This window comes from Petromyzon marinus, unplaced genomic scaffold (genome assembly GCF_048934315.1).
Source record: "Petromyzon marinus isolate PM22_M1 ecotype Great Lakes invasive population unplaced genomic scaffold, UKy_Petmar_22M1.pri1.0 PM_G_Scaffold_37, whole genome shotgun sequence".
In the NCBI taxonomy this organism is placed as follows: Eukaryota; Metazoa; Chordata; class Hyperoartia; order Petromyzontiformes; family Petromyzontidae; genus Petromyzon; species Petromyzon marinus.
Genome location: NW_027422950.1, coordinates 1,985,052 through 1,999,268, shown reverse-complemented (window position 1 = coordinate 1,999,268; position 14,217 = coordinate 1,985,052). Strand labels below are relative to the sequence as shown.

General features: G+C 55.1%; 1 protein-coding gene across 1 annotated transcript; it reads left to right on the top strand.

Annotated features, from left to right (window-relative positions):
* The first annotated feature begins 275 nt into the window (after positions 1 to 275).
* On the top strand, positions 276 to 13,581 carry LOC142915940 (uncharacterized). The gene is made up of 5 exons (XM_076061565.1): positions 276 to 1,075; positions 3,073 to 3,200; positions 8,126 to 8,226; positions 11,564 to 12,160; positions 13,311 to 13,581. The coding sequence occupies exons 1-5, from the start codon at positions 834 to 836 to the stop codon at positions 13,383 to 13,385; spliced, it is 1,143 nt and encodes a 380-aa protein (XP_075917680.1). The 5' UTR covers positions 276 to 833; the 3' UTR covers positions 13,386 to 13,581.
* Positions 13,582 to 14,217: the final 636 nt, after the last annotated feature.

Genomic DNA, 14,217 nt, shown 5'->3' with positions numbered 1-14,217 from the left:
CACCACTGTCACAACCACCACCACCACCACGGCCACCACTGTCACAACCACCACCACTGTCACAACCACCACCACCACTGTCACAACCACCACCACCCCTGTCACAACCACCACCACTGTCACAACCACCACCACCACTGTCACAACCACCACTGTCACAACCACCACTGTCACAACCACCACTGTCACAACCACCACTGTCACAACCACCACTGTCACAACCACCACTGTCACAACCACCACTGTCACAACCACCACCACTGTCACAACCACCACTGTCACAACCACCACCACTGTCACAACCACCACCACCACCACCACCACGGCCACCACCACTGTCACAACCACCACCACCACGGCCACCACTGTCACAACCACCACCACCACGGCCACCACCACTGTCACAACCACCACCACGGCCACCACCTCTGTCACAACCACCACCACCACTGTCACAACCACCACCACTGTCACAACCACCATCACCACCGCCACCACTGTCACAACCACCACCACCACTGTCACAACCACCACCACCACCACTGTCACAACCACCACCACCACTGTCACAACCACCGCCACCACCACGGCCACCACTGTCACAACCACCACCACTACAACCACCGCCACGGCCACCACTGTCACAACCACCACCACCACTGTCACAACCACCACCACCACCACTGTCACAACCACCACCACCACTGTCACAACCACCGCCACCACCACGGCCACCACTGTCACAACCACCACCACCACCGCCCCGGCAGGAGGTGGACAAGGAGGAGGTGGTGGACGAGGTGGAGGAGGAGGTGGACGAGGTGGTGGACGAGATGGAAGAGGAGGAGGTGGACAAGGAGGTGGTGGTGGACAAGGAGGTGGACAAGGTGGTGGAGGTGGACGAGGTGGTGGAGGAGGTGGACGAGGTGGTGGATGAGGAGGTGAACGAGGTGGAGGAGGAGGTGGTGGACGAGGTGGTGGACGAGGTGGTGCCGCTACTTGCCGTGGCGTTGACGCGCGACCACAAGCCGGAGGATCCAGTGGAGAGGGAACGCATCGAGAGGCTGGGCGGGCGGTAAGACATTCGTGTGTATGTGTGTGTGTGCCTATGATACCATCAGTAGGCCTGGGCTCTGGGTCGTTCTTCGTGCTTTTGGAGTACCTGACCCTCTGCTCACGATCATTAAGGACCTTCATGATGGTGAGCGGGCCCGGGTAAAACTACGTGGCCGGGAGTCAGAGCCATTCCCTGTACACCTTGGGGTGCGACAGGGATGTCCTCTGGCTCCCACATTATTTAACATCTATTTTGACCGCGTAGTTCGTGAAGCCTTCAGTAGCTGTACCGGGGGAATCTTCATATGGTACAGATATAATGGGAGGCTGATCGATGCCCGGGTGCGGTCAAAGGATGGCTCCCTATTGCTCAACCACGTGATGTATGCTGATGATTTGGTAATAGCTGCTCATTCAGAGGAGGAATTGGAGACGCTGCTGCTGAGACTGGAGCGTGCCACTAAGAGGTGGGGCCTTACCATCAGCCCCACCAAAACTAAGCACCTGCCTGGGTATTTTGTACCATCGGACACTCCACCCCCACAACTCGCAATCGGTGATGGGGCAGTTGTGGAGAGAGTGGAGAGTTTCCCATACCTGGGCAGTGTGCTTATGACCGGCTCCAGTTTAACAGCAGAGGTCTCACTCCGAATCAGTCCAGCGACAATATCTTTTCATCGGTTGTGTAACGCTGTGTGGAAGCTACCTGGTCTGTCGCTCCACAGTAAGCTTCAGGTCTTCTCGGCCACGGTCATTCCCTCCCTTCTCTACGCTTGCGAAACGTGGACCCCCCTAATGGAACATCTTCGCCGGTGTGAAACATTTAGGCTGGCCTGCCTACGATCCATCCTGGGTTTAACCAGGCTGGATTGTGTGAGGAGCTCACAAATCCTTGAAAGATCTGGGCAAGGCACCATCGGTGAGCTCCTCCGGCAGGCAAGGCTGCGATGGCTGGGTCATGTAGCCCGCATGCCCAGCCACCGCATGCCGAAACAGCTTTTGTTCGGCCGGATTGAGGGGGCTAAACGAGCGCGGCACGGGCTAGAGAAGAGATGGAGTGATGTGGTACAGGAGGACGTGGAGCTGAGTGGACTTGCCGATGACTGGTGCCAGCGGTGTCAAGATCGGCCTCTGTGGAGGAGGCTTGTGAAGGACGCTTCTGGGCAGTTGGAGGCAGTCGCCCTCCAACAACAACGGAGGGCGGAGGAGCGACGCTCACAACAATGAGCGGAACGCCGGGTGGCTAAAGCACAGCAGGTTGCCACAGTAGGGGGCACAGGTGGTGCATCAGCCAGTCGTCTCAATCAGTCGACCCGTGGCACCTGGGTCTGCCCCGTGACCTCCTGCCCGCGGGCGTTCGAGACTTCACGTGGCCTCAGGGTGCACATAGCCTGGCACAAGCGTCGTGGTGACGTCACCGCCACTTAGTGGCGAATGGCGGTTGTTGTTGTGTGTGTGTATATATGTGTGTGTGTGTATGTGTGTATGGGTGTATGGGGAGGAGTAGTGTAGTGGTTTGCGCGCTGTGCTACGAACCTGATGACCCGGGTTCGATTCCCGCTCACAGCCAACACCAATCACGATTATCTGAACCGGTCCAGGGCCTCCCCTAGGTCGACTAAGCCTCAAATGAATACCTGGTGCGGTGTGTAAACATCGCCTCTAGGGATACAAAGGCGGCCGGGCGTGGTGCTGGGCACCCACCCCCTCGTGTACCTTTCTGGCATTCGTAGGTGCTGCTCGCTAACAGCACTTGCCCCTACAGTCTGTTACAGGCTACACGGGGGATCTTTGTCTTTGTGTGTGCTCGCTAACAGCACTTGCCCCTACAGTCTGTTACAGGCTACACAGAGGATCTTTGTCTTTGTGTGTGCTCGCTAACAGCACTTGCCCCTACAGTCTGTTACAGGCTACACGGGGGATCTTTGTCTTTGTGTGTGCTCGCTAACAGCACTTGCCCGTACAGTCTGTTAAGGCTACACGGGGGATCTTTGTCTTTGTGTGTCTGCCCACCAGGGTGATGAGGAAGCCAGGGGGGCCTTGCCGTGTGGCCTGGAGGAGGCCCCTTGTGGCTCACTGCGGCCCTGGGCAGCAAAGCTCAGCGACGGAGGACATCCCCTTCCTGACCGTGTCACGCTCCCTCGGTACACACACACACACCTACACACACACCTACACACACACCTATACACACCTATACACACCTACACACACACCTACACACACCTACACACACCTACACACACACACACCTACACACACACACACCTACACACACACACACCTACACACACCCACACACACACACACCTACGCACACACCTACACACACACACCTACACACACACACACACCTACACACACACACAGCTACACACACACTTACACAACAACAACAACAACCGCCATTCGCCACTAAGTGGCGGTGACGTCACCACGACGCTTGTGCCAGGCTATGTGCACCCTGAGGCCACGTGAAGTGTCGAACGCCCGCTGGCAGGAGGTCACGGGGCAGACCCAGGTGCCACGGGTCGACTGACTGAGATGACTGGCTGATGCACCACCTGTGCCCCCTACTGTGCCAACCTGCTGTGCTTTAGCCACCCGGCGCTCCGCTCGTTGTTCTGAGCGTCGCTCCTCCGCCCTCCGTTGTTGTTGGAGGGCGACTACCTCCAACTGCCCAGTAGCATCCTTCACGAGCCTCCTCCACAGAGGCCGATCTTGACACCGCTGGTACCAGTAATCGGCAAGTCCACTCAGCTCCACGTCCTCATGTACTACATCACTCTATCTCTTCTCTAGCCCGTGCCGCGCTCGTTTAGCCCCCTCAATCCGGCCGAACAAAAGCTGTTTCGGCATGCGGTGGCTAGGCATGCGGGCTACATGACCCAGCCATCACAGCCTTGCCCGCCGGAAGAGCTCACCGATGGTGCCTTGCCCAGATCTTTCAAGGATTTGTGAGCTCCTCACACAATCCAGCCTGGTTAAACCCAGGATGGATCGTAGGCAGGCCAGCCTAAATGTTTCACACCGGCGAAGATGTTCCATTAGGGGGGTCCACGTTTCGCAAGCGTAGAGATGGGAGGGAATGACCGTGGCCGAGAAGACTTGACGCTTAGTGCGGAGCGACAGACTAGGTAGCTTCCACACAGCGTTACGCAACTGATCAAAAGATATTGCCGCTCGACTGATTCGGAGTGAGACCTCTGCTGTTAAACTGGAGCCGGTCATAAGCACACTGCCCAGGTATGGGAAACTCTCCACTCTCTCCACAACTGCCCCATCACCGATTGGGAGTTGTGGGGGTGGAGTGTCCGATGGTACAAAATACCCAGGCAGGTGCTTAGTTTTGGTGGGGCTGATGGTAAAGCCCCACCTCTTAGTGGCACGCTCCAGTCTCAGCAGCAGCGTCTCCAACTCCTCCTCTGAATGAGCAGCTATTACCAAATCATCAGCATACATGACGTGGTTGAGCAATAGGGAGCCATCCCTTGACCGCACCCGGGCATCGATCAGCCTACCATTATATATGTACCATATGGAGAGTCCCCCGGTACAGCTATTGAAGGCTTCACGAACTACATGGTCAAAATAGATGTTAAATAATGTGGGAGCCAGAGGACATCCCTGTCGCACCCCAAGGTGTACAGGGAATGGCTCTGACTCCCGGCCACGTAGTTTTACCCGGGCCCGCTCACCATCATGAAGGTCCTTAATGATCGTGAGCAGAGGGTCAGGTACTCCAAAAGCACGAAGAACAACCCAGAGCCCAGGTCTACTGATGGTATCATAGGCCTTGACCAGGTCAAGAAAGCAGATATGTAGGTCTTTTTGGAATTCCCTACAACTCTGCTGTAGCAGACGGACAGAAAATATGGCATCTTTGCAGGACCGCCCTTTCCTGAAACCGCATTGGGGCTCCGCAAGCCTCTCCTCAGCGTGCCTGGCAAGGCGATGTTGAATAATCCTTGCCAGGACCTTTCCCGGCACACTGAGGAGTGAGATGCCCCTGTAGTTGTTACAGTCCTGCGGAACCCGTCCAGTGGTCCAGACTGTTGTTATGATGTCATATAGGGCAGTCTGTGCACAAACGCCGCCCTCCCTCAGCATTTCGCTTGGGAGATCATCTCTGCCCGCTGCCTTTCCTGGTCTCAGACTCCGGATCGCCTTCAGTACTTCCTCAACAGATGGCACCTCAGCCAGCCACTCACAGGGGGTGACTTCTTCCAATATTTGAGGCACCGCAGCCTCAGCAGGGTCATCCTCACTTTGTGCCACGATATTTTCCCGGCTGAGGGATTTTCCCTCCCCCAGGACCTCACAGAAATGCTCAGCAAATCTGCAAACCTGTTCCTGGGGGTCGAAGATTGGGTCACCGTTTTTTCCCCTAATGATGGTAATAGGTGTTGCGCTGCAGATTACTTTTTTGATGGAGTTAAATAGAGATTTGTGATCACGGGCCACTGAGGCAGACTCCATCTCCTCAGCAACCCACGACCACCACCCATCCTTGCAGCACCTCATGGCTCTCCGAACCTCCGAGCGAAGGCTGTGGTAAGCCTCCTCATTCTCTGACGTGGGATTCTGTAACCGATGACAGTGGGCCTGTCGTTTTTTCTCAACCATCCTGAACACCTCCTCTGTCAGCCAGGGTCTCTGGGGAGGTCTGGACCGCGTACCCAAAGCAGCCATTGCAGCTGCATGAGTCACAGTCCTAAACCTCGCCCATTTACCCTCGACATCAGGAGGAGTCGGGGACGATGCCAATCCCAGCCGCAAGCGATGATGAAATTCTCGCTTGCAACTTTCATCAGATAACTGAGACCAGGCCACTTTAGGTTGGAATGGGGTCCTGGGTGTACACCCACCACCGGAGTTGAAGAATAGCAGGCACATCTTACAGATGACTAGTCGGATGGTCAGAAGGCAGATCAGCTCCACGGTAGGTCCTGGTGTCAAGGACATGGGCTAGCATCCGCTGGTCCGTCACTATGTAGTCCAGCAGATGTTCTTGCTTGGACCCGGCATGCATCCATGATGTTGTGTGGATGCGCCGATGCCGGAACAGCGTGTTGGTAATTACTAGCCCATGGGTTGCACAAAAATCTAGCAGCCTTCTACCATTGTTATTGAGCTGATCTGGCCCATGCCCTCCAATCACTCCAGACCAGGTGCCAGTATCATGACCAACTCGGGCATTTAAGTCACCCAACATGATGACTCTATCCCGAGGGGCCACTTTAGCCAGCACCTGTGACAGGAGGTCATAGAAGGCATCTGACTCATCGGCTTTGCCTGCATCCCTCCACGGATGTTCATCTTCGGTGGGGGCATAAGTAACCACGACCACCATTCCTCGCCTCCAGTTGATGGGAAGGCGAGCCCAAAGTAGCCTGGGACTTACAGCTTCCCACACCTCACCGCCATGTTCCCACGCCCCTTTATTCTTTTGTTCAAAAGAAGAGCCACACCCTGTTGTTTGGCAGTCTGCTGCCCCGAGTAGAGGACTGTCCACCCCTCATAGTGGCAGGAGCCAGAGCCGGTCCACCAGACCTCCTGAATGCCACATAGATCCAGGCGGTACCGGTCCAGCTCCCGACAGAGGAGTGGCAGCCTCTCCTCCGCAGTGAGTGTTCGAACATTCCACGTGGCCACCCATAGTGGTTTTTCGTTGTTTCTGGAGGAGCCCCGAGGGTAGATATTCAATCTCCTGGCTCCGCCAATTGGGGTTTGGCCAGGAGACGTCATAGACGCCTGGCCTCCCGGGGCCTCCGGCACAAGCTTATTAGTTATATATTCTTAATTCGTGGTTTAGTGGTAATTAATTGAAGGTGGAGGGGTTACCAGCCCCTCACATCCATCCAGAGCCCCCGTTTCGCCCCTGTGTTGGACACATATGCCATGAGGGGAGGAGCCAATCAAAATTGGACCTCCCCCCACAGCACTGTCCACGACAGAGTTGCCCGTCCGGCACACACACCTACACACACACCTACACACACCTACACACACACCTATACACACACCTACACACACCTACACACACACCTACACACACACCTACACACACACCCCTACACACACACACCTACACACACACCTACACACACACCTACACACACCTACACACACACCTACACACACACCTATACACACCCGTGGCACCTCCTGGCGACCTCCTGCCAGCGGGCATTCGACACTTCATCTGGCGTTAAAAGTGCACGTAGCCTGGCACAGGCGCCCTGGTTATGTCATCGCCACCTAGTGGCGAATGGCGGTTGTTGTGAAACGTGTGTTCATGTATATGTGTGTGTACGCGTAGGTGTGTTTACGTGTGTGTTTACGAGTGTGTGTACGCGTGTGTACGTGTGTGTGTGTACGTGTGTGTGTGTGTACGTGTGTGTGTACGTGTGTGTACGTGTGTGTGTACGTGTGTGTACGTGTGTGTGTACATGTGTGTGTACGTGTGTGCGTGTGTACGTGTGTGTGTACGTGTGTCCGTGTGTGTACGTGTCCGTGTGTGTACGTGTGTGTGTGTGTACGTGTGTGTACGTGTGTGTACGTGTGTGTGTGTGTGTACGTGTGTAAGTGTGTGTGTACGTGTGTGTGTGTACATGTGTGTGTGTACGTGTGTGTGTACGTGTGTGCGTACGTGTGTACGTGTGTGTGTACGTGTGTACGTGTGTGTGTGTACGTGTGTGTGTGTACGTGTGTGTGTGTACGTGTGTGTGTACGTGTGTGTGTGTACGTGTGTGTGTGTACGTGTGTGTGTACGTGTGTGTACGTGTGTGTGTGTGTACGTGTGTGAGTGTGTACGTGTGTGAGTGTGTACGTGTGTGTGTGTGTACGTGTGTGTGTGTGTACGTGTGTGTGTGTGTACGTGTGTGTGTACGTGTGTGTGAGTGTGTACGTGTGTGAGTGTGTACGTGTGTGCGTGTGTACGTGTGTACGTGTGTGTGTACGTGTGGGTGTGTGTGTGTGTACGTGTGTGTGTGTACGTGTGTGTGTGTGGTACGTGTGTGTGTGTACGTGTGTACGTGTGTGTGTGTGTGTTGGCGATATCCCACAGGGGACCTCTGGAGCTACGACTTTGCGAGCGCCCAGTTTGTGGTCTCCCCCGAGCCAGACGTCAGCGCCTACAGGCTGGACCCAGGGCACCACCGCTACCTGGTGCTGGCCACCGATGGAGTCTGGGATGTCCTCACGCCCACAGAGGCCGTGGCGCTCTGTCATCGTGCGGACGCACAGCAGCAGCAGCAGCGAGCACGGGCACGTCTACATACACACACACACACACACGTCTACATACACACAAACGTCTACATACACACACACACACGTCTACATACATACACACACACACGTCTACATACACACACACACACACACGTCTACATACACACACACACGTCTACATACACACACACACGTCTACATACACACACACACACGTCTACATACACACACACACGTCTACATACACACACACACGTTTACACACACACTATACACACACACACGTCTACATACACTCACACACGTCTACATACACGCACACACGTCTACATACACACACACGTCTACATACACACACACGTCTACATACACACACGTCTACACACACACACACGTCTACATACACACAACAACAACCGCCATTCGCCACTAAGTGGCTGTGACATCACCATGACGCTTGTGCCAGGCTATGTGCACCCTGAGGCCACGTGAAGTGTCGAACGCCCGCTGGCAGGAGGTCACGGGGCAGACCCAGGTGCCACAGGTCGACTGACTGAGATGACTGGCTGATGCACCACCTGTGCCCCCTACTGTGCCAACCTGCTGTGCTTTAGCCACCCGGCGCTCCGCTCGTTGTTCTGAGCGTCGCTCCTCCGCCCTCCGTTGTTGTTGGAGGGCGACTGCCTCCAACTGCCCAGTAGCATCCTTCACGAGCCTCCTCCACAGAGGCCGATCTTGACACCGCTGGTACCAGTCATCGGCAAGTCCACTCAGCTCCACGTCCTCCTGTACCACATCACTCCATCTCTTCTCTAGCCCGTGCCGCGCCCGCTTAGCCCGCTCAATCCGGCCAAACAAAAGCTGTTTCGGCATGCGGTGGCTGGGCATGCGGGCTACATGACCCAGCCATCGCAGCCTTGCCTGCCGGAGGAGCTCACCGATGGGACCCTGCCCAGATCTTTCAAGGATTTGTGAGCACCTCACACAATCCAGTCTGGTTAAACCCAGGATGGATCGTAGGCAGGCCAGCCTAAATGTTTCCAACCGGCGAGAGAAGGGAGGGAATGACCGTGGCCGAGAAGACCTGAAGCTTAGTGCGGAGCGAGAGACCAGGTAGCTTCCACACAGCGTTACGCAACCGATGAAAAGATATTGCCGCTCGACTGATTCGGAGTGAGACCTCTGCTGTTAAACTGGAGCCAGTCATAAGCACACTGCCCAGGTATGGGAAACTCTCCACTCTCTCCACAACTGCCCCATCACCGATTGGGAGTTGTGGGGGTGGAGTGTCCGATGGTACAAAATACCCAGGCAGGTGCTTAGTTTTGGTGGGGCTGATGGTAAGGCCCCACCTCTTAGTGGCACGCTCCAGTCTCAGCAGCAGCGTCTCCAACTCCTCCTCTGACTGAGCAGCTATTACCAAATCATCAGCATACATAACGTGGTTGAGCAATAGGGAGCCATCCCTTGACCGCACCCGGGCATCGATTAGCCTCCCATTATATCTGTACCATATGGAGATTCCCCCGGTACAGCTATTGAAGGCTTCATGAACTACGTGGTCAAAATATATGTTAAATAATGTGGGAGCCAGAGGACATCCCTGTCGCACCCCAAGGTGTGCAGGGAATGGCTCTGACTCCCGGCCACGTAGTTTTACCCGGGCCCGCTCACTATCATGAAGGTCCTTAATGATCGTGAGCAGAGGGTCAGGTACTCCAAAAGCACGAAGAACGACCCAGAGCCCAGGCCTACTGATGGTATCATAGGCCTTGACCAGGTCAATAAAGCAGAGATGTAGGTCTTGTTGGAATTCCCTACACCTCTGCTGTAGCAGACGGACAGAAAATATGGCATCTGTGCAGGACCGCCCTTTCCTGAAACCGCATTGGGGTTCCGCAAGCCTCTCCTCAGCGTGCCTGGCAAGGCGATGTTGAATAATCCTTGCCAGGACCTTTCCCGGCACACTGAGGAGTGAGATGCCCCTGTAGTTGTTACAGTCTGTGCGGTCCCCCTTCTTAAAAAGGGGGACCACCAGGGCATACTTCCAATCCTACGGAACCCGTCCAGTGGTCCAGACACACACACACATATACACACACACGTCTACATACACACACACGTCTACATACACACACACGTCAACATACACACGTCTACATACACACACACACGTCTACATACACACACACACGTCTACATACACACACACACACGTCTACATACACACACACACACGTCTACATACACACACACACGTCTACATACACACACACGTCTACATACACACACACACTATATATACACACACACACACGTCTACATACACACACACACGTCTACATACACACACACACACGTCTACATACACACACACACACGTCTACATACACACACACACGTCTACATACACACACACGTCTACATACACACACACTATATATACACACACACACACACGTCTACATACACACACACGTCTACATACACACACACATATACACACGTCTACATACACACACACGTCTACATACACACACACGTCTACATACACACACACACACACGTCTATATACACACACACGTCTACACACACACACGTCTACACACACACACGTCTACATACACACACACACGTCTACATACACACACACACACGTCTACACACACACACGTCTACATGCACACACACACACTATACATACACACACTATATACACACACACGTCTACACACACACACGTCTACATGCACACACACGTCTACATACACACACACACACGTCTGCATACACACACACGTCTACATACACACACACACATATACACACACACGTCTACATACACACACACACGTCTACATACACACACACACACGTCTACACACACACGTCTACATACACACACACACGTCTACATACACACAAACACGTCTACACACACACACACACGTCTACATACACGTCTACATACACACACACACGTCTACATACACACACACACATATACACACACGTCTACATACACACACGTCTACATACACACACACAATATACACACACACACACACATCTACATACACACACACACACGTCTACATACACACACACACGTCTACATGCACACACACACACTATGTCTACACACACACACGTCTACATATACACACACACGTCTACACACACATGTCTACGCACACACACGTCTACGCACACACACTATATACATACACACACACACGTCTACATGCACTTACACGTCTCATCCTGCAGGCCAGCGGCGGTGGTGCCGGTGGTTGCGCTGCTGGTGGTGCCGGTGGTTGTGCTGGTGGTGGTGCCGGTGGTTGTGCTGGTGGTGCTGCCGCTGGTTGTGCTGCTGGTGGTTCCGGTGGTTGTGCTGGTGGTGCTGCCGGTGGTTGTGCCGGTGGTTGTGCTGCTGGTGGTGCTGGTTGTTGTGCCGGTGGTGCCAGCAGCAGCAGCAGCAACAGCAGCAGCAGCAGCGGTGTAGACCTGACGCTGGCGCAGGCGCTGGTGGCGGAGGCGCTGTCCCGCTGGCACCGGCTCGGCACCAAGGCCGACAACGTGAGCGCCGTGGTGGCGCGGCTGTGCCCGTCGGCGGCGTCGCCGGCGCCCCGGCTCGGTGCCGACGGCGCCGCTGGCGCCGAGCTCGTTGCCGGCGGAGGAGGAATGGTCGCTGGTGGTGGTGGTGGTGGCGCTGTCCGTGCGTCAGCCCTGGCCAGGAGTGGAACCGAGGTTCTACGAGGGCCGGGCACCGAGGAGCTACCCAGCAACAACAGCAGCAGCAACAACAACAGCAGCAGCAGCGGCAACAGCAGCAGTGGGAAGTTCACTCCACTGCTGGCTGACCTGGTGAGGGCACCGTCACGATGCGTGGTGTGTGTGTGTGTACGTGTGTATGTGTGTGCGTGTGTACGTGTGTTTGTGTGTATGTGTATTTGTGTGCGTGTGTGTGTGTTTGTGTGTATGTGTGCGTGTTTGTGTGTGTGTACGTGTGTACGTGTGCGTGCGTGTGCGTGTGTGTGTGCGTGTACGTGTGTTTGTGTGTGTACGTGTGTGTGTGTTTGTGTGTATGTGTGCGTGTTTGTGTGTGTACGTGTGTGTGTATATGTGTTTATGTGTGTTTGTGTGTATGTGTGCGTGTTTGTGTGTGTACGTGTGTGTGTGTATATATGTGTTTGTGTGTGTATGTGTGTTTGTGTGTATGTGTGTGTGTTTGTGTGTACGTGTGTGTGTGTGTGTGGATGTGTACGTGTGTGTGTACGTGTGTTTGTGTGTATGTGTGTTTGTGTGTAAGTGTGCGTGTGTTTGTCTGTCCAGCGAAACGATCCCCTACCTCATTGGTGTCGGACGGTAATGCTGTGACTCTGTGTGTGGTGAGTCTATGGGTCTCTGTGTGTGGTGAGTCTATGAGTCTCTGTGTGTGGTGAGTCTATGGGTCTCTGTGTGTGGTGAGTCTATGGGTCTCTGTGTGTGGTGAGTCTATGAGTCTCTGTGTGTGGTGAATCTATGGGTCTCTGTGTGTGGTGAGTCTATGGGTCTCTGTGTGTGGTGAGTCTATGAGTCTCTGTGTGTGGTGAGTCTATGGGTCTCTGTGTGTGGTGAGTCTATGGGTCTCTGTGTGTGGTGAGTCTATGAGTCTCTGTGTGTGGTGAGTCTGTGGGTCTCTGTGTGTGGTGAGTCTATGGGTCTCTGTGTGTGGTGAGTCTATGGGTCTCTGTGTGTGGTGAGTCTATGGGTATCTGTGTGTGGTGAGTATATGGGTCTCTATGTGTGGTGAGTCTATGGGTCTCTGTGTGTGGTGAGTCTATGGGTCTCTGTGTGGTGAGTCTATGGGTCTCTGTGTGTGGTGAGTCTATGGGTCTCTGTGTGTGGTGAGTCTATGGGTCTCTGTGTGTGGTGAGTCTATGGGTCTCTGTGTGTGGTGAGTCTATGGGTCTCTATGTGTGGTGAGTCTATGGGTCTCTGTGTGTGGGTAACTCCCCACCCCCTCCCTTTCCAGGGCTGCAGCCAGGAGGAGATTCCCAGCAAGCGCAGCCGCAGGAGCGGCCCTCACGAGGGCACCGCCTCAGACTAGCACCTCAGACTAGCGCCTCAGACTAGTACCTCAGACTAGCGCCTCAGACTAGCACCTCAGACTAGCGCCTCAGACTAGCGCCTCAGACTGGCGCCTCAGACTAGCACCTCAGACTGGCGCCTCAGACTAGCGCCTCAGACTAGCGCCTCAGACTAGTGCCTCAGACTAGTGCCTCAGACTAGCGCCTCAGACTGGTGCCTCAGACTAGCACCTCAGACTAGCGCCTCAGACTAGCGCCTCAGACTGGCGCCTCATACTAGCGCCTGAGACTAGCGCCTCAGACTGGCGCCTCAGACTAGCGCCTCAGACTAGCGCCTCAGACTAGCGGGGACCCTGGTAGAGGGACCCCGGTAGAGGGACCCTGGTAGAGGGACCCCGGTAGAGGGACCCCGGTAGAGGGACCCCGGTAGTGGGACCCTGGTAGAGGGACCCCGGTAGAGAGACCCCGGTAGAGGGACCCCGGTAGAGGGACCCTGGTAGAGGGACCCCGGTAGAGGGACCCCGGTAGTGGGACCCTGGTAGAGGGACCCCAGTAGAGGGACCCTGGTAGAGGGACCCCGGTAGAGGGACCCTGGTAGAGGGACCCTGGTAGTGGGACCCTGGTAGAGAGACCCTGGTAGGGGGACCCCGGTAGAGGGACCCTGGTAGTGGGTCCCCCTCGTCCGCGTGCCGCTCTAGTCACGTCCCGGTCGTTGGCGGCGATGGCGACGACGTCGCGAGTGAAGGTTTTGTTTTTGGCGTGAGGGAGAGCTTCCCAGGTCCTGGGGGGCTGTCCCCCGCCCTCCTCCCCCCCCCTCCAGTTGCCGTAGCCCCCCACGAAACTCTTTAGTCA

Coding starts and splice junctions, on each gene's coding strand:
- LOC142915940 (XM_076061565.1), top strand. CDS start 834: ATGGAAGAGGAGGAGGTGGACAAGGAGGTGGTGGTGGACAAGGAGGTG. Junction 1,076..3,072: donor ATCGAGAGGCTGGGCGGGCG/GTAAGACATTCG, acceptor TCTGCCCACCAG/GGTGATGAGGAAGCCAGGGG. Junction 3,201..8,125: donor GACCGTGTCACGCTCCCTCG/GTACACACACAC, acceptor GATATCCCACAG/GGGACCTCTGGAGCTACGAC.